The sequence below is a fragment of the Triturus cristatus genome, chromosome 2_1 (genome assembly GCF_964204655.1).
Source record: "Triturus cristatus chromosome 2_1, aTriCri1.1, whole genome shotgun sequence".
NCBI lineage: Eukaryota > Metazoa > Chordata > Amphibia > Caudata > Salamandridae > Triturus > Triturus cristatus.
In genome coordinates this window covers 737778464-737802634 of record NC_140581.1, presented here as the reverse complement: position 1 = coordinate 737802634, position 24171 = coordinate 737778464, and the positions used below count along the sequence as shown (strand labels likewise).

General features: G+C 46.2%; 1 protein-coding gene across 1 annotated transcript in view; it reads right to left on the bottom strand.

Annotated features, from left to right (window-relative positions):
• Positions 1-24171, bottom strand: part of SNX2 (sorting nexin 2) — a 556635-nt gene that overhangs the window by 232037 nt on the left and 300427 nt on the right. The window contains exon 7 of the mRNA XM_085632673.1: positions 18252-18330. Coding sequence (XP_085488799.1) covers positions 18252-18330 — 79 coding nt within the window. The remainder of the gene's footprint in view (positions 1-18251; positions 18331-24171) is intronic.

Here is a 24171-nt window from a genome sequence, read left to right as displayed (position 1 = left end):
GGATGTCTGGAAGCGCAATACCCCCATCGTACCACGGAAGCGTCAACTTAGCAATCGCTATACGCGGACGCCCTTCCCACAATAGCGCGCGCTGGTGGCTTTCAACCTCACGGAAGTAACTGGCCGGGACCCAGTCAAGAGTATTCTGCAGGGCATAGAGGAAACGGGGAAGAGACATCATTTTGAACAGAGCGGCACGGCCTAGGAGGGAAAGCGGTAACCGCCGCCAGCCCGCCACGTACCGCCGCAGACGCGCCAAGGGAGGGAGCAAGTTCTTCTCGTATCGCAAAATGGGATCGATGGAAATATAGATCCCCAAATACAAAAAGCCCTGCTGGGCTACCTGGAGCGGGCAGTTACGCGGGACAGGCGGGACATCTCCACACAGAACATACAAGTATGACTTCCCCCAGTTAATGACAAGACCAGAGTTCCTACCAAAAGAGGTCAAGACGTCACAAACCACTATCAGAGATTTCTTAGGCGAGGTGAGGTATAGCAGAATATCGTCGGCGTAAAGTGAAATACGGTCTTCGTGGTCAGGCGACCAGCGAATCCCGCGTATGTCCGGGTGCCATCGTATCCACGCCGCCAGCGGCTCAAGAGCAAGAGCGAACAACAACGGCGACAGGGGACAACCCTGCCGGGTGCCTCTCCCGAGCTCGAACGGTGCCGACGCCCGCCCGTTCACCACGACGCTAGCGAGAGGTCCCTCATAGAGCAACCTCACCCAGCCCACAAATCCAGGCCCAAAGCCGAACTTGGCTAACACAGCCCACAGGTATGCCCACTCCACTGTATCGAAGGCCATCGTGGCATCGAGGGACGCCACAATAGCCGGCTCTCGCATCGTGCCCGTCCTAGCAATCACGCCATGAAGGCGTCTAAGATTCAGTGCAGTGTTACGGTGCGGGATAAAGCCCGACTGATCCGGGTGGATCAAGTCGCCAAGCACCCGGACCAGGCGGTTAGCAAGGATCTTAGCAAGGATTTTCGGCTCGGCATTGAGAAGTGAGATCGGCCGATAGGAGCCACACTTGTCACGGGGCCTACCGTCTTTATGTATTACCACAATCGTCGCCAGCCGTTGATCGAGCGGAAGAAACCCATTCACCCGCGCCTCCACGAACATGGCGCGCAGGTGAGGAGCCAACTTATCCGGATGAAGCTTATACAGCTCAATCGGCAAACCATTCGGGCCCGAAGCCTTACCGGAGCGCAACGCGCGGATAGCACACGCCACTTCGTCGACAGTTATGGCTCCATCGAGGTCATCCCTATCAATGGCAGAAAGGCAGGGCAGAGCGATATCCCGCAACAGGTCACACGAATCCTCAGTCGGCCTATCCGAGACCGAGGTGTACACCGTACGAAAATGGTCCGAGAAACACTGAACTATACCGTCAGGGTCAGTAACAACCTCTCCCCCATCCGTAGACAACTCCGGCACCACTCGATTGACACGCTCTTTTTTGTCCAACCACGCCAGCAATTTCCCGGCCTTATCGCCGACATCATACAGTCGACCCTGCTGCTCCCTATGAAGGGTCTTAGCAGCGTTCGTCACCAGATCCCTATATTCCAGTTGCTTCAAGCTCAAATTATGCAGTGTGGCCGGTGCAACATCCTTTTCCAAGGCCACTTCTAAAGCCGCTATCTCGTCCTCTACTTGCGTCACCTCGGCGTCTCTTCGCCGCTTGGCGGCCACTAACAGGGAAAGGGCCTCCCCTCTCAATACAGTCTTAAAAGCTTCCCACAAGGACACTGCAGAGTCAACCGAACCCTGATTCTCTTGAAAATAGCGGTCAACTGACTTCAGCAACGCACTGCGCAGCTTGGGGTCACGAAAGTACCAGGGGTTAATGGGAGCCACCCTGCCCCCCGCCACCCGGCCAATATCCAAGCGGGCCCACACCGGTGAATGATCAGAAATGCCCCGTGCCAGGTGCCTAGCCTCAGATACCAAAGAGGCGTGCGCAGCCAGAGTGAGCAAGTAATCAATCCGAGAGAGACTCCCGTGGGCCCCGGAATGAAAGGTATATTGTCTCTGAGTGGGGTGCCGTAGCCTCCAACAGTCTACCAGACCAAAAGTGTCTATAAAATCGGGGAGCCACTTCTGAGCACCCCCGGTGTCCCTGGGCGGATACCCATCAAGCATTCCAGAACCAACCGCATTGAAGTCTCCTCCCACCACCAACATCCCTTCGGGGAGTTCCAACAAGGCCTTGCCCAGATCAGCAAACGTGGAGGCCTGCAGGGCAGGAGGGACATAAACAGAAACCAATACCAACGTTCTGCCCTCCCACCTCCCCGCCACAGCCACAAAGCGCCCCCTATCATCAGCAATGGTGGAATCAACCTCGAATGGTAGGGAAGCTCTAACAAGTATGCCCGCACCCCTGGAGCCCGAGGAGAACCCCGAGTGAGCAATGAATTTATAGCCCTTTCTGTTAAGTGCATAACACATATTCCCTATAAGATGGGTCTCCTGCAGGAGGACCACATCCGGCGAGGTCCGTTTCAAGAATTGCAGGACTATCCCCCGTTTAATACGATCCCCTAAGCCATTAACATTCCAGCTGATTATGCTTAAGCCCCTATCCCCCATCCCCGAACACAAAGAGACCTCCACCCCGCCCGGAGAACCACGATCGGACAATGCTGACAACCATTGCTACGCCTTGCAAGAAAAAACCCACCCCCAACAACAACCCCAACATCCCAAATCCCCCCCCCTCCCTGCACCCCTGCGTCAGCTTACAAAGCCCCCCCAACTTGCAGTGTGCCTGTCGCCCTATCAAAAACAAATCTACAAAAAGTACCCCAAGGGAGGAAAGAGCTCCTATCTTCCCCCCGCCGCCCTCCCATTACTGCAGGAAGGTGCGAGTCACTGTCCGGGGCTGAGTCAATACGTGCCAACACCGGAGGTATCACTTCTGTCCATCACGATCGCCTTCCGCTCCATCCACGCTGTCCCGGCCGGGCTGTCGCCGAGGGAGCGCATCCAACCAGTCCCCTGCCATGTCCGGTGATTCGAAGAAGAAAGTCCGGTCCTCATACACGACAGGTAACCTGGCGGGGAAAAGCATGGCATACTTCAGGTCCATATCCCTGAGCCGCCGCTTCACCCCCAGGAAACTCTGCCTCTGTTTCTGCACCATCTGGGTGAAGTCAGGATAAAAACTCACAGAGGCGTTCTGAAAAGGGACCGGGCCTGTCACCCTCGAAGCTTGCAGGATAGCGTCTCGATCCCGAAAATTAAAGATCCGGGCTACAATCGGTCTCGGGGGGGCTCCCACCTTAGGCCGTCCTCCAGGCACTCGGTGAGCCCGCTCCACCGCAAAGAACTTGCTGAGGCCCTTAGGCGCAAGATGATTCACCACCAAATCCTCGACGAGTAAATCCACGGAGAGATCCTCTGAAGTTTCCGGGACCCCAATAAGGCGCACATTGTTGCGCCGGGCCCGACCTTCGAAGTCCTCGAGCCGGCGGGCGGAGAGGTCACTCGCGGTTCGTAACTTACGAACCTCAGCCTGAAGTTCCGAGACATCGTCCGCGAGACCAGTAGTCTTGAGGTCCAGGGACTTGACCCGCTCATTGGTTTTGCCCAGGTCCGCGTGAATCAAGTTGACATCAATCAAAATCATGTCCACCTTGTGCGCCAGGGTCTCGAACTGTCGCCCAATCGAAGATTGCATCCCATCTATCGCCCCTTTGATATCCTGCAGTGATAACTCCGAGGCTGGGGATGAATCGGCCTTCTGCGCTTCCAGCGACTGTCCCGATCCACCAGGTGACCCCTTCTGCTGGGCATAACGATCCATATTGTTGGATTGTGTATAGCCTCCCCGCCGGGTAGTCTTAGACTTCGACCTGTCTGCCTCCGATTTGGTCGACATCCCGATCAGCAGGACGGTCAGTTGCCAAAGGACGTCCCTCACGCAGCTAGAGGAAACAGGGTCAAATAGGACTAAAACAGTCGATCAGGACCGAGTGGAGGTCCTCCAGACAAAGGAGGATCTGCGTGAAGCACTCCCAATCCAGAGCAAACAAAGGGCGAGAAAGCGAAAGTGAAAGTGCAGCGGCATCCGTCCGTCAGTTCACACCTCCCAGGGCCGCTGTTGTTGAATTAGTGGCCGGGGATCCTGCCAACGCAAGCCCCTGGCATCCTTCGGAGGTAGGCCGCAATCTTCCGCCATGCACAACTTAGGTCCCCGGTGGGCGATCTTCACCCGGACAACGTCAATCGCCCCAGCTGTGACTCATCTGCTGGATTCCGTGCATGAAAATCAGGATTCAGGACAGGATAAGTGCAGGAGGGCGCGAGGGTAGTGGGAGCTCAGGGCTCACGCGGCCATCTTGGTCAAGCGCTAGGCTCCTCACCTACTATTTTTAATTGTCTAAGACGATACGTGGATCTGAACTGATAAAAACATTGTTAATTCTTAAAATCAAGTCTTTCTTCATTTAGAGTACAAGCCTATTTTTTTTTACATCAATTGTTGTGTAATCCAATCATAAATTATATCCTGGCTGTTAGAAATGAAGGTATAAAATGGGTCTAGTCTTGTAAAGAGCTGTTGTAGAAGCATTTACAAACTTGTGATACTGGCTACAATAAAAATGTCTAAATGCAACCATTTCAATGAAATGAAAGGATAGATTTGTAATGATATTGTTACTCCTAGCCCATAGACTTGCTCCAATTACGAACTTGAAGGTAAAGGTCAAGTTGCGGAGTGACTGAAATACCCGGCCATGCCTGATAGTATACGTCCATGTCCCATATGTAGGAATGCACTCTTTCCCTGCAAATGTTCACAGCTAAATCAGTTACGTAATTAATGAAGAAACCAATCAGTGTTGGCTTTCTTGACAGATGGCCTAAGGGTTGCCTGGAGTGTGTCGATAATAGAAAGGAGACCGTTTTGACACTCCCTTCTCAACCTCGTGGTAGATCCAACAGTACAGAGAAAAAGAGGGAGGACAAGAAAGAGGAAACAGAAGCTGCGGCCTAAGGAAACAGTTTTTGGAATCTGCTGCCCAAACTGCACATCAGATTCTGTTGGCACAATAGCAGACAGACACTCAGATAATTCTGTGACAGATACAGGGCTAGAGAAGGCCACTGGAGTCGCATTAGTTGCTCATAGCAGAATATGCAGGAAGTGATCTATCAAGCAATGGTGGTCTTATCCAATGCCTAGCCAGCATCACTGGCATCAAAAGTTAAAAAGAGTTTACCTGTATATTGCAGAGCCTGGGTTTTATAAAAATTAAAATATGAAGAATGCAAGACATCAAGATTATGTACTCTCTGCGCTCCAAGTGGGCACATGGAAACATAAATAATGAAGGAAGAAGGACCTCATTCAAATGGAAATCAGTCAACATCTTTGGAAAAACACTTTGTACCAGTGGACACTGGTCAAAGTTCTGAAGCACAAAGGGCCTTAGTTAAAACCTAGGAAATCCCATTAATTCCAAAGAGATGCATCTTCTACTGGTAATTTCGCTACTTGGTTATTTCATGCGTTTCTAATGGATTCATACATGGAGGTAAACATTGTGAAGGTCCCCAGAACCAGCAGTATCTGAGCTAAAGCAAGGATCTTGAACCTAAGCAGGGAGTTGTTGTACAGATCCAAGATATGGCAGACCCCTTTACGAAGGCAGAATCTGCTCTTTCATCTTCCAATAGGAGGAAACTCTCAACCTTCTGCAGATTTTCTTATGATGCTGACTGGCTACGCAAGATGTAGAGTATATTATTCCATACCATAGAAAGAGCACTATAAGTCATTGGTGAGTTGGGTCCAGGGGTGATGGTGGATGGAAATCTCCCTTTGCAGTCAAACATCCCACCCAAATGGAAAGCTACAAGGTTCCTGAAAGAGAGCTGGGAGGTTGGCTTGTTCTTTCCCTAACACATCCTATCTTCGACTGTGGGGTCAAGCCCAAGGATAAGGAGACAGCAGCTGGCGGCTCTTCCTTTAAAACACTAAAAAGCCATTAACAGCAGTAAGGTGTATCAATGTTTGATCTGTGCTGGCTGGAGGGGGCACTCAGTGATTTCTTCATGTCAGTGCCTGTTCTGTATTTCTGGATGTCCTGGTCAGTGGAGAGAAACAAACATGAGCTCAATGAGTGCTTTCAAGCCCATGCGCTTAAGCTCTGAAAATCTCCAACATGTCTGACTGTGCATATAAAGACAGGTATGCATGGTGCAAGTCCATTTCTACTCAGCTACCCAGCTTAAGTGTGAACCAATTGTTCTCCTGAGCATACGCTGAGAGAAAGGAGACATAATGGACCAATCTGTGCTATTAATTATTCTGTAGCATGCAATGATATTTGCATGAACATGTCTGAGCTAGAAACCTCTAGATTGGTACATCTTTTGTATAAGAATCCACATATTTTGCCTTGTTGTACATGAGAAATCGCAAAACTTAACTAAGAAAAGTGGCCACCACCACAAAAGATTGGGTTTGGGTGCTCCTAGAGTCCAATACAAGCCTTTCTTGGAGACCCCAATATTTATGGTCTGGTGACATCAAGATAGCATCTTCCAACCGACACAAGCCTCCTTGAGAATTTGTGGCGAAATGACCAGAAATAAATTTGAAATTGGTGTCAAAGCTACTATAAGAACACAGTTGCCTAACCTTTGTGGGTTTTTTAGGGTCTGGATGAACAGAGCCCCAACATGCTTTGGCGAGTAGTTCCACTTGATTCGATATAGGTTCTCATATTCACTTGACCTGGCCCGAGGGTCTGCATCTGGATTGGTGTTCTCAACAGGATGGTGCCTACATTCCAGAACAAAAGAGTGTTTGTTCCCAAAAGGGCACTGGGCTCCCAGGGGCTCAATGCCACTTCCCGAGACCTTGAAATCAGGATTTAGCTGAAAAGGGTTGCACGACACGGCGCAAAAATGGTTTTAAGACCCAGAACTTTCACCATTCCCAGGCTTATTCTCACCACTTGCGTAGGGTCAGTGGCACCATATGGAGAACAGATTCTATGGGTAGGATGCCTTGATGCCTCTTATAGAGAGGGTGCTTGACACCATATTCAATTGCTTACCCCTTATGCTCATGTGTTGGCCACTCTTACTGATTAAATGTAATATTTCCTCCAGGGTACAGCCACACTTGCTCTGCATGCAAAGCAGGACATTCATAGAGGGACATGGTGACATGAAGAGATCAGGCGTTTACTAAATTACTGCTTTCATAACATGAGACAGAAGTTAACAGGGTCAGCTCCTTCAACTGGTCATTGACATACATGAATGCTTTAAAAACCAGCATAAGCTACCCAAGGTGATGGGAGAGGAGAGAGAGAATTGAATAAAAACTGAGATCGAGAGGAGCACTGGCCGGCACAGAAAATTGCCAAGTATTGTGAACCACATCAGCAGGCAATAAAAAGGGTATTGGGGAGAGGATGTGGCCTAATGGCTCGGGTGCTCGCTCTCAAATTTGGGGAACCGGGTTCGAATCTCCGCAACGACGCACACAACATCCTGTGATTCTGGGCAAAACACTTAATCGCCCTGTGCCTAACAGAAATGAACGTCTGTGTGTAACGCAAATGGTGCTCATGTAAAGCGCTCTGATACCCAATCCCTTCGGGGCAAGTTCGCTCTATATAAAACTCTGAAGAAAGAAAAAAAAAAAAGGCTAAACATACAAATAGTGGAAGAGGTGTGCCTGCATATTAAGCATACATGGTATCCTGCATCCATAGCTATAATGAACAGTTTAAGAACTTGGTGGCTGGTACCTACAAACAAACTTAAGGGTCAGGACTTATCAATACTACACTATCCACAGGCACAATTAGCAATACATATGAAAGAACTTTAGAAAGAAAGCAAAACATTAAATGATGGTAACTTGCAGAGAAGGAATAACCCACATCACCATTCATCTCACAGTTCAGTCTGATGTAGGTAAGCAGTGATGGGTTGAAGTACCACAATTGACTGGCTAATGCAGACACCACCAGCATTACAGAACCCTGAAATGTAGTGTAATTTTGTATCCAAAAATATTGGAAGAAGTGCACATGGATATTCTTTTCTTCTGCTGCTCCTAAAGGTAACATTCTTTAATGTCATTTCTGGGTACGATAAAGCATGGGCATTCAACTTGGGTCCATTAGTAAACTATGTACATTCATTGCATTTACCTTCTTTGCATAGACACTTCGCTTATATGGATACCTTGAATATCTGGCACTGACAAGGCCCTACAGGACACCCCTGCCTTATAGCTTAACATGGATATTTTAGATCTTCCCTGGTAGCAACCACAATCATGTCTGTAATTTTTCATCGTGGCAGATCTGAGCTTAGGCTGTACACCAGGAGAATAAAATCTTACTTTCAGTATTAGGTCTGGGCTGCAGAGCACAAAAGCAAGGTACTTCTAATGACCAGTGTCCCTTACTTTTATCTAGTATATGAGGGTCATAAGGCCAGTATATACCAGCATGGTCCAGTTCTGCACGGGGAGGAAAAATGCAAGTCAGGAAAAAATGCAATAAAAGCCTCTGGCTTGACCAAACGGGGGACATTGTTGAAAGTAATGAAAAGCAAACACTTTATTAGCAACACAACAAAACGTGTTTTAAATGGCATGGCCATCACTCTTTCTTATTTAAATATTAGGTGACCATTAGCAGAACATTCTTTTCTTCACTACACAGCTGCATGTACATATAAATAAATAGACTAGAAATTATCATCGGTGATTGGGTAATGTGAAGGGATTACTCCTGCATAGGACAGAATGGAATCTAGTTTGGAATGGTGAAAAAAGATTATCCTCTTCCATTCATCACTCAATTTAAGAAAACCAGTTCAGAAATAATTATATTCATAACAAAGTCGAAGTGGTATAAAGACTGTGTGGGGGCAGTCTACACAATCGTATAGATGAAATATTAATAAGCTAGTGATCTAAACTCTATATTTATTAAACCTGTAGAAACCTGTAGAAATAACACACTAGTTACATACAAATCACATAAAACATATGAAATAATTTAAAAGACAAATAATAAATAAAAGTTTATAGGTTTTATAAATATATAATTTTGAATGAAATACACTTGGTTCGCTACACTTGGTTTGTACTGTCTTGTTTTTTCCACCTGTATTTGTCCTTTCATCCCTTGTGATTCTGTGCCCTGTATAGTGTTATTTGTGCCAGTGTTCAGTTTTGCCTGTGTTCTGTGCCCCGTTGCCCTCTGTTCCCCCCTGCCGCTCCCCACCCGTTTTTTCCCGCCGCTGCGTCCCTGCGGCCCCCCCGCTCGCCCATTCACCGACCCGCCTCCCAGCAGCTCCTACCTCCCACCTCCCCATATATGCCGGGCGCTTCGCGGCCACGCGCAGCGGGCGAGATGTTAGTGGGCCGGAGGCGCACCTAAGGCAAGCCCGTCCGCACCTGGACCACGCCCAGCACCAGAACCCCTGGCCCCTGCGAACGACACGACGCCCGTCTCCGCTACGACTCCAGCACCCTCCACGCACACAATGCCGAACGATCACACACCTGCTGCCTGGCCGCACCGAAGCGCACCCAAGGACCCTTCTCCTACCGGAACTGCAGCTTCACCAGCGTCCGGCCCGCCAACCCACCGACCAGGAAAGAAGCCAACTACCTCAGTTGCATTCTTCTCAACACACGCTCCACCTGCAAACACGCCGTTTAACTCTGGGACCTACTCGACTCAACCACCCCAGATGTTGCCTTTCTGACGGAGACCGGGCTGAACCCCTCCTCAGCACCCGGCATCGCCATAGCCATCCCGGAAGGCTACAAGATCACCCGCAGGGACCGCACCAACAGAGTAGGAGGAGGAATCGCCATCGTCCACAGGAACGCTCTCAGAGTCTCGGCCAACACTGATGACACCCTCAGCACCGCCGAACACCTGCACTTCCAGATCCACACCGACCCCAACACCACCCTCAGAGGAACCCTCGTCTACAGACCCCCCCGGACCCAGCCACAGTTCAGCGACTCCATCGCTGACTTAGTCAGCACACACGCCCTCGTGGACTACATCCTCCTCGGGGACCTGAACTTCCACCTCGAGAACAACTACACCAACTCCACCACCCTGATTGACAACCTCGGACTCCGACAACTCGTCACAACACCCACCCACCCACTCCACCGGCCACACGCTTGACCCAATCTTCTCCGCAAGCACCCACATCTCCTTCAACCACACCACCGAACTCCACTGGACTGGCCATCGCTGCATCCACTTCACCTTCCGGAAACCCACCACGCACAACCGCACCCAACAGATGCCTCGCCACTGCTGGAGCAAAGTCACCGAAGACCAGCTAACCACCACCCTCGCCTAGAGCCCACCCGCAGATTCCCACCGACCCCGCCGCTTGCAACCTCAGTCAGTGGATCGACAACTGCGCCAACACCCTCGCCCTGTTCAAGAAACCCTCCAACAGTCACACCCGCAAGAAAGCCAGCTGGTTCACCGAAGACCTCCAGGCCTCCAAGCAAGCCTGCCGAAAGCTAAAGAATAACTGGCTCCGTGAACGAACACCAGACAGCTACGCAGCCAAAAAGAACGCCACCCGCAGACACCATCACCTCATCAGATCTGCCAAAAGGGCCTCCTTCAAAGACCGCCCGGACAACAACGCACACAACAGCAAAGAGCTCTTCAACATCGTGAAGGAACTCTCCAACCCCAGCTCCAACACCAACGACTTCCCACCTTCGCAAGACCTGTGCGACTCGCTGGACACCTTCTTCCACCGCAAGATCGCTGACATCCACGACAGCTTCAACACCACGACCAGCCCGACTACCACTGAGAACTCAGACTCCACGACCACCACCCGCTCCAACCGCCAGCTCTCTTGGACCAACATCAACGACACCATCAAAATCATAAACACCATCCACTCCAGATCTCCGTCAGACCCATGCCCACACCACATCTTCAACAAAGCCAGCACCGCCATCGCACCCCATCTCCGGAAAGCCATCAACATTTCCTTCAAGACAGCAACCTTCCCGGAGAGCTGGAAGCACGCCGAGATCAACGCCTTACTCAAGAAACCCAAGGCGGACCCCAAGGACCTCAAGAACTTCCGGCCCATCTCCCTGCTCCTGTTCCCGGCAAAGGTCATCGAGAAGACTGTCAACAAACAACTGACCCGCTACCTCGAGGAGAAGAGCATCCTGGACCCGTCCCAGTCTGGGTTCCGCAGCAACCACAGCACCGAAACTGCCCTCATCGCCGCCACCGATAACATCAGGGCCCTGCTAGACAACAGAGAAACCGCGGCCCTCATCCTCCTGGACCTGTCAGCCGCCTTCAACACGGTCTGCCACAGCACACTACGCACACGCCTCCACGATGCCGGGATCCAAGAGAACACAGAGCGTGCGCCTCCCCCGCTCATCCCTCAGCCCAACGCGGTTTAACATCTACATGGCACCGCTCGCCCACGTCGCTGGGCTGCATGACCTCAACATCATCTCTTACACCGACGACACCCAGCTGATCCTCTACCTCACCAAGGAACCCACACCGCCAAAACCAACCTCCACGAAGGAATGAAGGCCGTCGCCGAATGGATGAGGAACAGCCAACTGAAGCTGAACTCGGACAAGACGGAGGTCCTCATCCTCGGATCCACCCCGTCGGCCTGGGACGACTCCTGGTGGCTGATCGCACTGGGAACAGCTCCTACACCCACCGACTACACACGCAACCTAGGGGTCATCCTCGACTCCACCCTCTCCATGACCAAGCAGGTCAACGTCCTCTCTTCCTCCTGCTTCAACACTCTCCTCATGCTCCGCAAGATCTACAGGTGGATCCCCACCGAAACAAGACGAACGGTCACCCAGGCCCGCGTCAGCAGCAGGCTGGACTACGGAAACGCCCTCTATGCAGGAGCCTCAGCCAAACTCCTGAAACTGCTTCAACGCATCCAGAACGCCTCTTCATGTCTGATCTTCGACATCCCTCGCCGCAGCTACATCACACCCCACCCGAGACCTGCACTGGCTCCCCGTCAACAAGAGGATAACCTTCAAGCTCCTCACCCACGCACACAAGGCACTCCACAACATCGGACCAGCGTACCTCAGACGACTCAACTTCTACACCCCCACCCGCCAGCTCCGCTCTGCCGACCTCGCCCTCGCCACAGTCCCACGCATCCGAAAAGCAACCTCCGGCGTCAGATCATTCTCCCACCTCGCCGCCAAGACCTGGAACACCCTCCCCCCCACCCACCTACGGCAGACCCAAGACCTGCTGACCTTCAGAAGACTCCTCAAGACCAGGCTTTTCGAGCAGTAGCAGTAATCCCCACCCCCAGCGCCTTGAGACCCTCACAGGTAAGTAGTGCGCTTTACAAATGCTATGATTGATTGATTGATTATATATAAATCCAGAGTGAACTAAAAAGTTTAGTATGTAGTAACATTAGGGGAAAAAGCAAACCCAGGAGTGGGGGTTGGGTCCAATTTACTAGTTTAGGTCCAGTATAACAGACACTGGAGAAAGTGCATGCATTGGTGGAGGTCAGGCTTACTATTCTAACTCCAAAGAAACATTGTAAAATGTGCACCATGGCGGGGAAGGGGAGTTTCAGATATACGCTCTAACTCCAGTTTAACACTGGGAAAGCGCATACAGTGGGGATTTGGAAGGGGAGGGTGAGGGTCAAATCAGACTTACTATTCTATCTCCATTACAACAAACATTAGGGAAAGTGCATACATGGGGAATGTCAGACTTACTATTCTAACTGCAGTCTAAGAAACATTGGAAAAGCGCACAAATGGGACGGGGAGGGGGGTCAGGTTTACCATGAGTACTCCTGACAAGCCTACATTGAGGAAAGTACATATTTTTGGGGAGTAAGGGCTAATTTGCTATTTTACCAGTGCAACAAATGCTAGGAAAGTACATACACTATGGGATGGTAAATGTACTATTCTAAAATCACTGGGGGCAGTGTATATTTTTGAAGCAGGGCAGGAGGTGAGTCAGTACATCCAGACAATATAAGCACCCATTATAAATAAAAATAATTAAACAATTTGAAAAACCTAAAAACTATTAAAACATCTTGAAGTTAAAATAAATATATATTTTTCAAAGATGGAAAATTAACAAAATAGGAAAAGAAAACACATTGAAAAAAATTGTATGAATAAAACAAGATCCCTCAAACCAAAAAAGTGTGTATTTGACTTCTAAATCAACTGCCAATCCATTCTCCCAATGTACCCCATAATATGTTTAAAAGAAATCCTAGACATATGTATATGTATATATACACCGGCAAGCAATACGCTATTTGTGCTGAAAGGAACTGAGTGCCGGTGTACGCTAAGATATATGTGATATATGTGTTGCATTCTGGAGCCTGTAGTTGGGGCCGTGGGTCACTTGACCACACAATAACACTCACCTGTGAGCAAGGCATTAAAGCGCCGAAACGTTGGGATTTAAGGAGTGTTTCTTGTGCTGTAACGCAAAGACGAATAAAGTCAGTCTGCCAGTGAGTCGGAGTTGGGCTGATTTCTTCTTGTCTTAAATGCCAGCAGGATCTCCATTCCTGTTACCGAAGCCCGCCCTGCAGAGTCGGAGGCCCCGGCAAAATGGAGCCTTTTTGAAAGAATTAATTGAGGGGCATGACTCGCTCTTCAGACGCACCAGCCGAACAAGGATTTCCAAGGCTACTTGGTGCGCGAGGGAGAAAGGGAGATGAAAGTGGCATTCCTCTTTCTGGTAATTCCGCATGGCAGACAAAATTATACAAGCGAGACAGTACAACTTTGCATTTGGCATTTTATTTGAACAGTATGCATCTTGAACTATTATTAGAGACACCGGCAAGCAATACGCTATTTGTGCTGAAAGGAACTGAGTGCCGGTGTACGCTAAGATATATGTGTTGCATTCTGGAGCCTGTAGTTGGGGCCATGGGTCACTTGACCACACAATAACACTCACCTGTGAGCAAGGCATTAAAGCGCCGAAACGTTGGGATTTAAGGAGTGTTTCTTGTGCTGTAACGCAAAGACGAATAAAGTCAGTCTGCCAGTGAGTCGGAGTTGGGCTGATTTCTTCTTGTCTTAAATGCCAGCAGGATCTCCATTCCTGTTACCGAAGCCCGCCCTGCAGAGTCGGAGGCCCCGGCAAAATGGAGCCTTTTTGAAAGAATTAATTGAGGGGCATGACTCGCTCTTCAGACGCACCAGCCGAACAAGGATTTCCAAGGCTACTTGGTGCGCGAGGGAGAAAGGGAGATGAAAGTGGCATTCCTCTTTCTGGTAATTCCGCATGGCAGACAAAATTATACAAGCGAGACAGTACAACTTTGCATTTGGCATTTTATTTGAACAGTATGCATCTTGAACTATTATTAGAGACACCGGCAAGCAATACGCTATTTGTGCTGAAAGGAACTGAGTGCCGGTGTACGCTAAGATATATGTGTTGCATTCTGGAGCCTGTAGTTGGGGCCATGGGTCACTTGACCACACAATAACACTCACCTGTGAGCAAGGCATTAAAGCGCCGAAACGTTGGGATTTAAGGAGTGTTTCTTGTGCTGTAACGCAAAGACGAATAAAGTCAGTCTGCCAGTGAGTCGGAGTTGGGCTGATTTCTTCTTGTCTTAAATGCCAGCAGGATCTCCATTCCTGTTACCGAAGCCCGCCCTGCAGAGTCGGAGGCCCCGGCAAAATGGAGCCTTTTTGAAAGAATTAATTGAGGGGCATGACTCGCTCTTCAGACGCACCAGCCGAACAAGGATTTCCAAGGCTACTTGGTGCGCGAGGGAGAAAGGGAGATGAAAGTGGCATTCCTCTTTCTGGTAATTCCGCATGGCAGACAAAATTATACAAGCGAGACAGTACAACTTTGCATTTGGCATTTTATTTGAACAGTATGCATCTTGAACTATTATTAGAGACACCGGCAAGCAATACGCTATTTGTGCTGAAAGGAACTGAGTGCCGGTGTACGCTAAGATATATGTGTTGCATTCTGGAGCCTGTAGTTGGGGCCATGGGTCACTTGACCACACAATAACACTCACCTGTGAGCAAGGCATTAAAGCGCCGAAACGTTGGGATTTAAGGAGTGTTTCTTGTGCTGTAACGCAAAGACGAATAAAGTCAGTCTGCCAGTGAGTCGGAGTTGGGCTGATTTCTTCTTGTCATATATATATATATATATATATATATATATATATATATATATATATATATATATATATATATATATATATATATATATATATATATATATATATATATATATATATATATATATATTTCTCAATGCGGCTTAGATTCGGATCGCTCACAGCGGGTGCGAGTGTTGGGCCAAGCCAGCGGCCAGGAATCAATTTTCAAGCAAATGACACTCGCACTCAGGAATCTTGACAGGATTTATTATTTTAACAGAGTTCCCGTCTGTTACACCGACGCGTTTCAGCCATGTCGGCCTTGTTCACGGTAGGTGATTCTAATTCCTGTGACATTTTAAAGCATTTCCTATGCGATGTTTACTGCCCCATAGGATTCTGGGATCTGTAGTTTTTCAGATTTTTAACAAAATAACATTAATCACCTAGTAACAGTGAAAAACTTATTCGTTTGTTTCTAATTACAAAGGCATTTGAACAGTTGTCAATGACAATTGAAAATTTAAATAAGTAACCTGGTATTAGTGACCAATCGCAAGGTTTGAGAGAATGTTTCACAAGTTAATGATTGATAACAGAATGTACAGTAGCTATAGTGGCTAGTTACGAAAAGAAAGGAGTGGAAAAACCTGCAAAAATGGGTACGTATGCCACGATGTCCTTATGTTAACTGATATATATAAAAATATAATATATATATATATATACACAAACACACACAATTGTACCTCTTAATATTAAACATACAATTAATTTCCAATTTAAACCATGTATAATACAGTAATCACTTAATATCTATCAGAATAAATGATAAAATAATTAACATATTAAAATTAATTCATAGAAAATTAAAAAACAGCCACCTAATTCCCCAATAAATCTTAAAAAATATGCAGCACTATAACTTTAAAAGAAAATAAAGGAATTTTAAAAATAACAAGTACACTAGAGAAAAACATAATACAATAAATCATTATAAAAAAATAATATTATTAAGATCAATTTTATAGTAAAACCATAAAAAAGGATAGTCTCGCCGTTGATATTGTGGTCCACAATATTTTGGTAGTGATTCCATTTTTGTTAAATATCCACATTTTAGCGGCATTTTAAACAATACCGCAGTGCACAAAGAACATTTATGCCGTGGTCCCTGTTAAATTGTAACTTGGAACATCAACCACACATCAAAATACATTTGTCTATAATCATAACGCATGGAAATCACACATCAGTGTCGTCAGCAACAAAGTAATTATCTACTTGGCCCATATTTCATTGCCCCAATGAGGATATCCAGTCTCAAACTTCTTTCTCAAGAAATCTACATTTGTCAACACCTTCTTCCATTTTCCCCCAGGCTGAGCACATTAGTTGATTTCCATGATTGAGCAATGACCCATATAGCAATCACCAGACCTAAGCCAATAAATAGTTTTGTGTATCAGCAGACCTAAACACTCACAATATTTTTACGAATATATTGTCAGATGATCAATTTTGGAATCGGTATTTAGGAGGAATACCTCAATCACAAAATATCGGCACCACCTGTGAAACATTCTCAAAAGCATATGAAAGATAACATCTAATAACCTCAATGAGAATTATAGAAAAATTGTTAGAAGACAAAAAGTGGCCTTCATGTTGAGCATAATTTTGCTTCATAATTAAGCGCATATCAGAAAGAAAAAATTAAATATACCGATTACATTTTAAAGTAAATATACAGTAGTACAAAGTGACCTACCTACTTAATTCTCCATTTATCTTGGTGGATTCTGAAACTACTGGCTGACGCCATGAATGACTTTGCTCCTGTGTTACTGAAGTGACTGGTCGGTCCAGATGAGGTTAATAATTTTCCACAAATGCGCTATCATGCTGCTGTACCAATTCAGGGTCTCTAGCTGGATTTGTAAATTCAGTTTAACTTCAAAAATCGAGGCTACAACCACCTCTGTTCATCCTTTGGCCCTCTGTGCTGGCCTCATAGTGACAAGCGTTACAACAAACAATTGATGGACGGAATGGACATCAATTGTTGTTTTTGCATTGGCCTCATAGTGACATCATAATCATTCAATCAAATTAATTGAAATTTGGCCTGCCTCATTCATACTTCATAATCTGTACAGCAGATTAGATGGTGTTCTGGCAACTCCACATACACTGGCCAGAAGGGCCTGATGTACATATCAGCAATGAATTAAACATATTAAATGTCTCCTTGTATGAGAGAAAATAAAGAATACTTCAACTCTAGTTAATGTGAGCATGAAAGCCATCTAAAGTCATAATCATAGTGTGGATTTTATGGCAATGAAGATATAGTTAGGTCTTGAAAACAAAAGACCAAGCACTTCTTTGCAAGGGACAATGTCTTTGGAATATAGAAACGCTCAAACTAAAGTAAACAGGGATTGAAGTTATCATCACAGCAGGTAGTATTTACAACAACATGCAGTTTTGAATCTGTGTGGCATAGTTACAGTGAGGTGAGTGGATGACTATTGCTAGATGTTAAACTAAATTGGGGTACTGTCCTTTACCTACTGTTGTTCTATGGATCACTGCATATCTGTGAAAGCAAACACTGGTGTCATATTTTAAAATTAAATAGATCACTTTGTCCTCGGACCCCTTCTGACAGCACGCTTGCAACTGTATACCCACTGTGACTTTATTGAAAAAAGAAATAAAGGTTATACTTTATTTTTTATTTTTTAATATATAATAGTTCTTGTAGCATTGCTGGAAACTGCATATCATGATTAGTGTGTTCCTGTCAAGCTCTAATATTTAAGTATTCTTAATTAAACAAAAGAACTAAGAGCAAGAATTCATAGTGAATTAAAAGCCACTTGCAGGTAAATTTGCTTTTTAAGAACATGATAAAATGCTTAACCATCCAGCCTTTGCAATTGGGCATAATATAAATAGCTTTATGGTCCAAAATGTATAGTGAAAATTTCAGATATAGATAGACTTAAGGTATTTCTACTACTCCTTTTCATACCTTTCTAGTGCTGCTCTTCTTCTTTCCACAAATTCTGTAGAAGATGAGTCTTCCTTCCCCACCTTAACCTTCGTCATACCTTCAAATAAAATGGTGACATATCAAAGAAAATCATTACAATAAACACTGTTCAAATAAATATGAGATATTTCACTACACTGATTATAAATTGATGTCGTTTGGTGGGATAAAAAAGGGCATTCTAATAACAAAATTGTGATAAACGGTTACTTGCACAGCAATAAATACAAATTATAGTCAACCATCTATAAAATATTAATCTTACTCTTTGTGATTGTTTACTGCCACAAATTCATTGTAGTTCCTACAGGGGAAATGGGGGAGATTATAATAAGGCGGAATCATAAGAGCGAGACAGAGCGAGAGGGGTAGGTGGTGGAGAAAAAAGAAAGCGATCAGAGAGGGAGAAGAGAGAAGCGAATATATGGATGAAGAACGATACAGTGCAAGGAGCAGAAGAGAATTGGCAAGTTTGAGCATTTTTGCCAGGGCTATTTTTAGTTCCAGAGTCAGGCCATGGATATACCCTCGAGCAATTGCCCTAGTTATTGCTAGAGGTACTTCTTGAGTCAGAAGCAACAGCTTGAAGTCTCTAACACTGCTGCCGTCCTACAAAACTTCAAGCACTCTGTCCAGCACTTTCTGTATACTTTAGTATGTCACCTTAAGTGGGCCAGGTATACCCAGATGTGGGAAATGTGCATACTGTGTTACTGGAAGCAAGGGCAAAACAGGTCATGGATTGCATGTGTTCAGTTTCAGGGAGGACCTGGCTTGGTAGTTCAGGCTGGACTGTTCCCATTGGAGCAAGGTTGCAGACCCATTTGCCTGCAGCTGGGTCAAAAGTAAGGTGGCATGGTGTGCAAAATAACAATGCACTGGGATGAAGACCCGAGTAATTACCAGTGACTGAGATTAATTAATTCAATCGCTACATCCATCACTTTTTGTATAATTTAGTATGTTGCCCCAAGTGGGACGGGTATGCCCAGACGTGGGACCCATGCATACTGTGTCACTGGAACAAACCTATACCCGGCTGATGAGCCCATAACAAGGGCAAAACAGGTCCTGGGTTGCTTGTGTTGTGGTCCAGGAAGGACCTGGCCTGGCAGTTCAGGCTGGACAGTTCCCATGGGGAGAAGGGTCAAGACTGATTTGCTTATGGCTGGGTTTAAACTGGAATGGCATGGTGGGCAAACAAAACGATGGATTTAGGCCCAGATTTCTGTACTGGGGGTGAATGTTTCACATTGTTCAACATTCTGTCCGTAATTTGATCTTTTTGCATTTGTCTCACTGCTGCTACCACTGGTAGTATCAGCCCTGATCTGAGGTGAATGCTTTCCCTCCACCCCTTCTCTACTGCTTTCGAAAGGACTGGTGCAAGGTGGTTGTCTGTAGCCAACTCATCGCTGTTGCTGTCTCTGTCCTTTTTTAGCTTTTGTAGCACCTCATCTGCCTTGGGGCAGAAGAGATGTTCTTCCTCAAAGGGCACGTTCAGACGGTGTTGCTGCAGCTCGGGTTTGAATCCTGAAATGTAGTATGATAGCAGAATTCATACCTCTTGCTGAAGTGTCAGCCACATCCAGTGCACATCTAATGGTCGCATTAAATACAAGTTCCCATTCTGTGACTAAGTCATCCCTTTTCTTTCTATACTCATCTGGGAGGTACCGAAGAAGAGATCCATCTCATTCCATTGTGCTCGGTTGTATCGGGAGATCAGCCCAACAGACTTGGCGTTGCTCCAATGGTTGGCATTACCTACAGCCACCCTCTTCAGCGTCAATACTCTAACTCTCTTTGTTAGGAGGAGGTGCTTCTTGTGTTGCTTGTGCTGCAGCAATTTTCTGTGCAGTTGCCACCACTGAGGAACCTGGGGAAGGGTACCCCCTGATGGTTTTATACTTCTCTAACCTAGGGGGTCAGTACCCCACTTTTGACTGGGTCCTTGAAAATCTCAACGGATGGTTTCAGCACTGACTATCATTAGCAGATATTGGACACACTTTTCCATTCTCGATAAAGTGTCCACCAAGAAGACTTCGTGCTCTGGTGTGACAGGCATATCTATCTTGTAGAATGCTGCGGCTCTCTGTATGACACTGTAATAACTGGTTGCGTCAGCTAGCGGAAATGGTTTATTAGGAATTGGCTCAAGATCTGGGTCATCCTGTGGGTCGACATTATAATCTTCCCAAGGGTTGTCAGGGCTCCATTGGTAGTCAAAAGACCCTTCAAAATCATTCCCTGGAGAATACTGTTCTACACTTCCAGTGGCTGAATGTGTAGTTGACTGCAATGGGAAAGATTGTACAGGTGAGCTGTGTGGTACTAGAGGTGGTGGGGGCTAGTGCTTTTGTTGACCATAGTCCTATTTGGTGGTGTATGTATTGGAGGTTCCTTACACTCTAGCTTTCTCTTTTTCGGGACAGTGATTTAGCCAATTTGCGGATCAATGTTCTCTGCTGCAAATCAAGGACCTGTTACATCCCTTGATGATAAGCCCCCCCCTTTCTTAGGTATGTGGTGTTTCAGGGTCACCTTGGACTTCGGCGCCAAAATATTCTTGTGAGGGCTTTTCGACCACTTCTTCGAAGACTGTTCTTTTGGCACCTATGGCTTGGATGTCGACTGCTTCAATGCTGAAGACTTAGATGCCATGACTTATGGCACTGACGGTGTCTGGGAGGCGTGGTGTCCGGAGGTCTGAGATTTCAAGTATTCCTAGTTGTTTGCCCAGAGTTGCGCACTCAGGGCAGCACTTTTTCCAACTCAAAATTATTACTTTTCAGCTCTTCCTAAAAATACACTGGGAATTTATAACGTTCCCCAAAATATTCCAGGACTGGAGTTAGACTAATACATAAACCTCCTAGAATATTTGGGGGAATGTTGCTCTTTCCCCAAATATACTGGTCTGGAGTTAGAATAGTAAATGTAACCTTCCAGTGTCTGCCATTGCTACTGCTGTCATGAGGGTGCAGTTCAAGCCAAAAAACATGAACGAGCGAGATTTCGGAGCCACAGCGCCATTTTTGTGTTTGTGGCTAGGAGCTCGATTAGAATAGAGAGGCCTTTCGTCCTTTCTCAGCCGTAAAGCCTTCTCTTGGTGTCGACCGAAACCACTAGTCTTTTTTCTTAATAACTTTGGCACCCTTTAACAAATTTGCATATAACTTTCCAAAAAAGTACCTCCAAGATGGGTTCCTCATGGAAATTTTCCAGTAAATCTCTTAAGTGAAGGTCAAAAACAGGGAAATTCCAAAAGTCTCATTTCCCATTTGACCTTCAATAGGATTCTTTAGTCCCAACTACAGACAAAAAGGGCTGAAGGGGTTAGTATTTAACTTTGCAAACGAGTCACATTTCACTCAAGGAAGTGACTTTGCATGGTTTGGTTTAAATCTGTTCAGTAGTTTGAGAAATTAGCGTTTAAAAGGTGTTCTAGTCTGGACACGAAGAGTTAACATTTTAAAAATTTCTTGACAGTTGGAAAGGTTCATTTTGGATTTGTCTATAATTTGAGTGATGTTTGACAATTTTACACAAAATTTGGGAGTTGCCTAGCATGGGTAGCTTTCTCCTGGTATTTTTAGGTTTGTGGAGAAATGTCAATACAAGCAAATTTAAAAGGGAGGACTCAAAAGTGTTCTTTTGCTAATACCCATTTGTCAGCCATTTAGCAGGTTTAGTCTTGTGGGTATGGACATTTTCATGCACATCCATGAAGGAAGGGCAAAAATAATTTAATGTGCTAGTAACTTTAGTACTCTGTAATGAATCTGCATAACATTTGGCAAGTTGTTAGCACTTTAGGCCTTTTGGAGGAATCTCAGATTTGATTCAGATCCTAAACGTCGACACACATTTATGATTGGCTCCTTTGAGTCACTGGTCTGACAAGCTTATTGGGATGCACCTGCGTAATGGGAGTGGTAGAAAAAACTAAAACGACTAAGAAGCATTGCCCGGACCCCCCCCCCCCCCAAATTTCACATGTTCCGCTCTACTGAGAAAAACAAATATCCTGAAAACATGTCTAGAGATACCCAGCACGGGCTGCACCAACAAAGAAGAATACTAAACATTTTCCACTAAAGTGAGTGTTCATTTGCACCATATTTACTACAATGCATTTGGTCGAATTATGTCTTGGTATGCCAAACCGTGTGCTTGCTCAACCTTTTTTGTGATTTACCACAATAAACTAAAAAACTGTTGTAAAAAAGAAAAGAAAAAAAAAAAACACCACCACCACCCAATGTCATACTCTACAAGGGACACATCATGATCTAGAAGCACTCCTGTGTAAGAAAATAAGTTACTTGCATGTAACTGTAGTTCTCCAGTAGTTCACATGATTGAATCATTCCCCGTCTTCGAAGTGGGAGTCCCACGGTATTATATCAAAGCAATTATACAAGTAGCAAGGATAAGATGGCTCTAGGCCATGAATTTAATAGCCTATCTATGCCCTTTAAAAAAAAAGCAACAACAAAAAAGACACAAACTTAGCAGCACTCTCTAGAATCTACCCTACAGAAGCTAGTTCCCTCTGATTTTCGAGCACAAGTGGGAACAAATATATTCCCGAAAGTAAGGGAGAGCCTCTAGGGGAGGAAGGTGAGTCGCATGTGAATCTATGAAAGATACCAAAACTGGACAACTACAGTTTTTTTTTTTTTTTTTTTTTTATTGGCATTTGTAATTGTTTACAATCGAACAACAACCAAAACATTTCGGTCACAGCACAACAGCATCCTTCATCCAAATTATCTGTTTGTTTCTTAACCAGAGGTCCTCTACCCCCACCACCTTTCCACTCATATGCTAGTCGCTTGATGACTCTGTGGAAACACTTTGCAGATATTGGGTTAAATATACCCAGTAGTCTCTGGGTTTTGATCCAGCAGGGAGTTCCTCTTCGTAGGTTCTCAGGGTATCTCTACAGTACGTTAGGTCCGTGAGCCAGTCTTTCAGTTTTGGGATCTTCCTCCCATTCCAACAGAGCGATACCCTTCTTTTGGCCATTAGCAATGCAATCACGCAGAATCTGCGCTTTAGGGCCCGTATCTCGGGCAGCAGTCCTAGCAAACAGGTTTTAGCCTCGCAGCGCACCTCACCCCCCACCATGGCCCCCAGTAATCTCGTCACCTGCTCCCAGTATTCCCCCACTGCCTCACACGACCACGCCAGATGAATGAAATCTGCACCATCAGCCCCACAACGCTCGCATCTAGCATCCCCACGCAGCCCATAGCGGTGCAGCCTAGCCGGTGTGTAATATGTTTGGTGCAGGTATTTGAAGTATAGTATGCGGAGGTTACCATTAGGCGTCAGCATTCCCGTCAGGGTGCAGGTAGCAGTCCACTCCTCCTCCGTTAGCTGTGCATCTAGACAGCTATTCCATTTCTCCATTGAAGTGTGTGTGTTCCCCGCTATGTCCCCCTGCAGTTTTGTATAGAGTGTAGATACCAGGTGTCTTTTCGCAGGTGTGGTGATCAGCCATTGCAACGCGGTCAGTTCTTTCGGTTCCAGCGGGTAATCTGGATACAGTCGCTTCACAGCTCTTTGTAGCCTGTAGTAATTGAAGCGAAATAGCGTGGACATGTTACTAATGAATGTGAGATGTTCAAGTGTTTTAAAGGTCCCATTTTCGTACAAATCACCTACGGTGTCAATGCCTACCTGCCGCAGCAAGTCCAACCCCACTCTTTCTTGCGTTACCGATATAGCCGGATGCCATTGGAGCCTGAGCGCCGGGGCATACAGCGGCAGTTTATTGGCCAGTCTGCCCATGGTATGCCATGCTTTGTTCGTTGCGTCAATGGTGTTTATGTCTTGCGTATGCAGTGGTGGCCTACGATGGGTGATAATCGCCTCGAGCGGGACA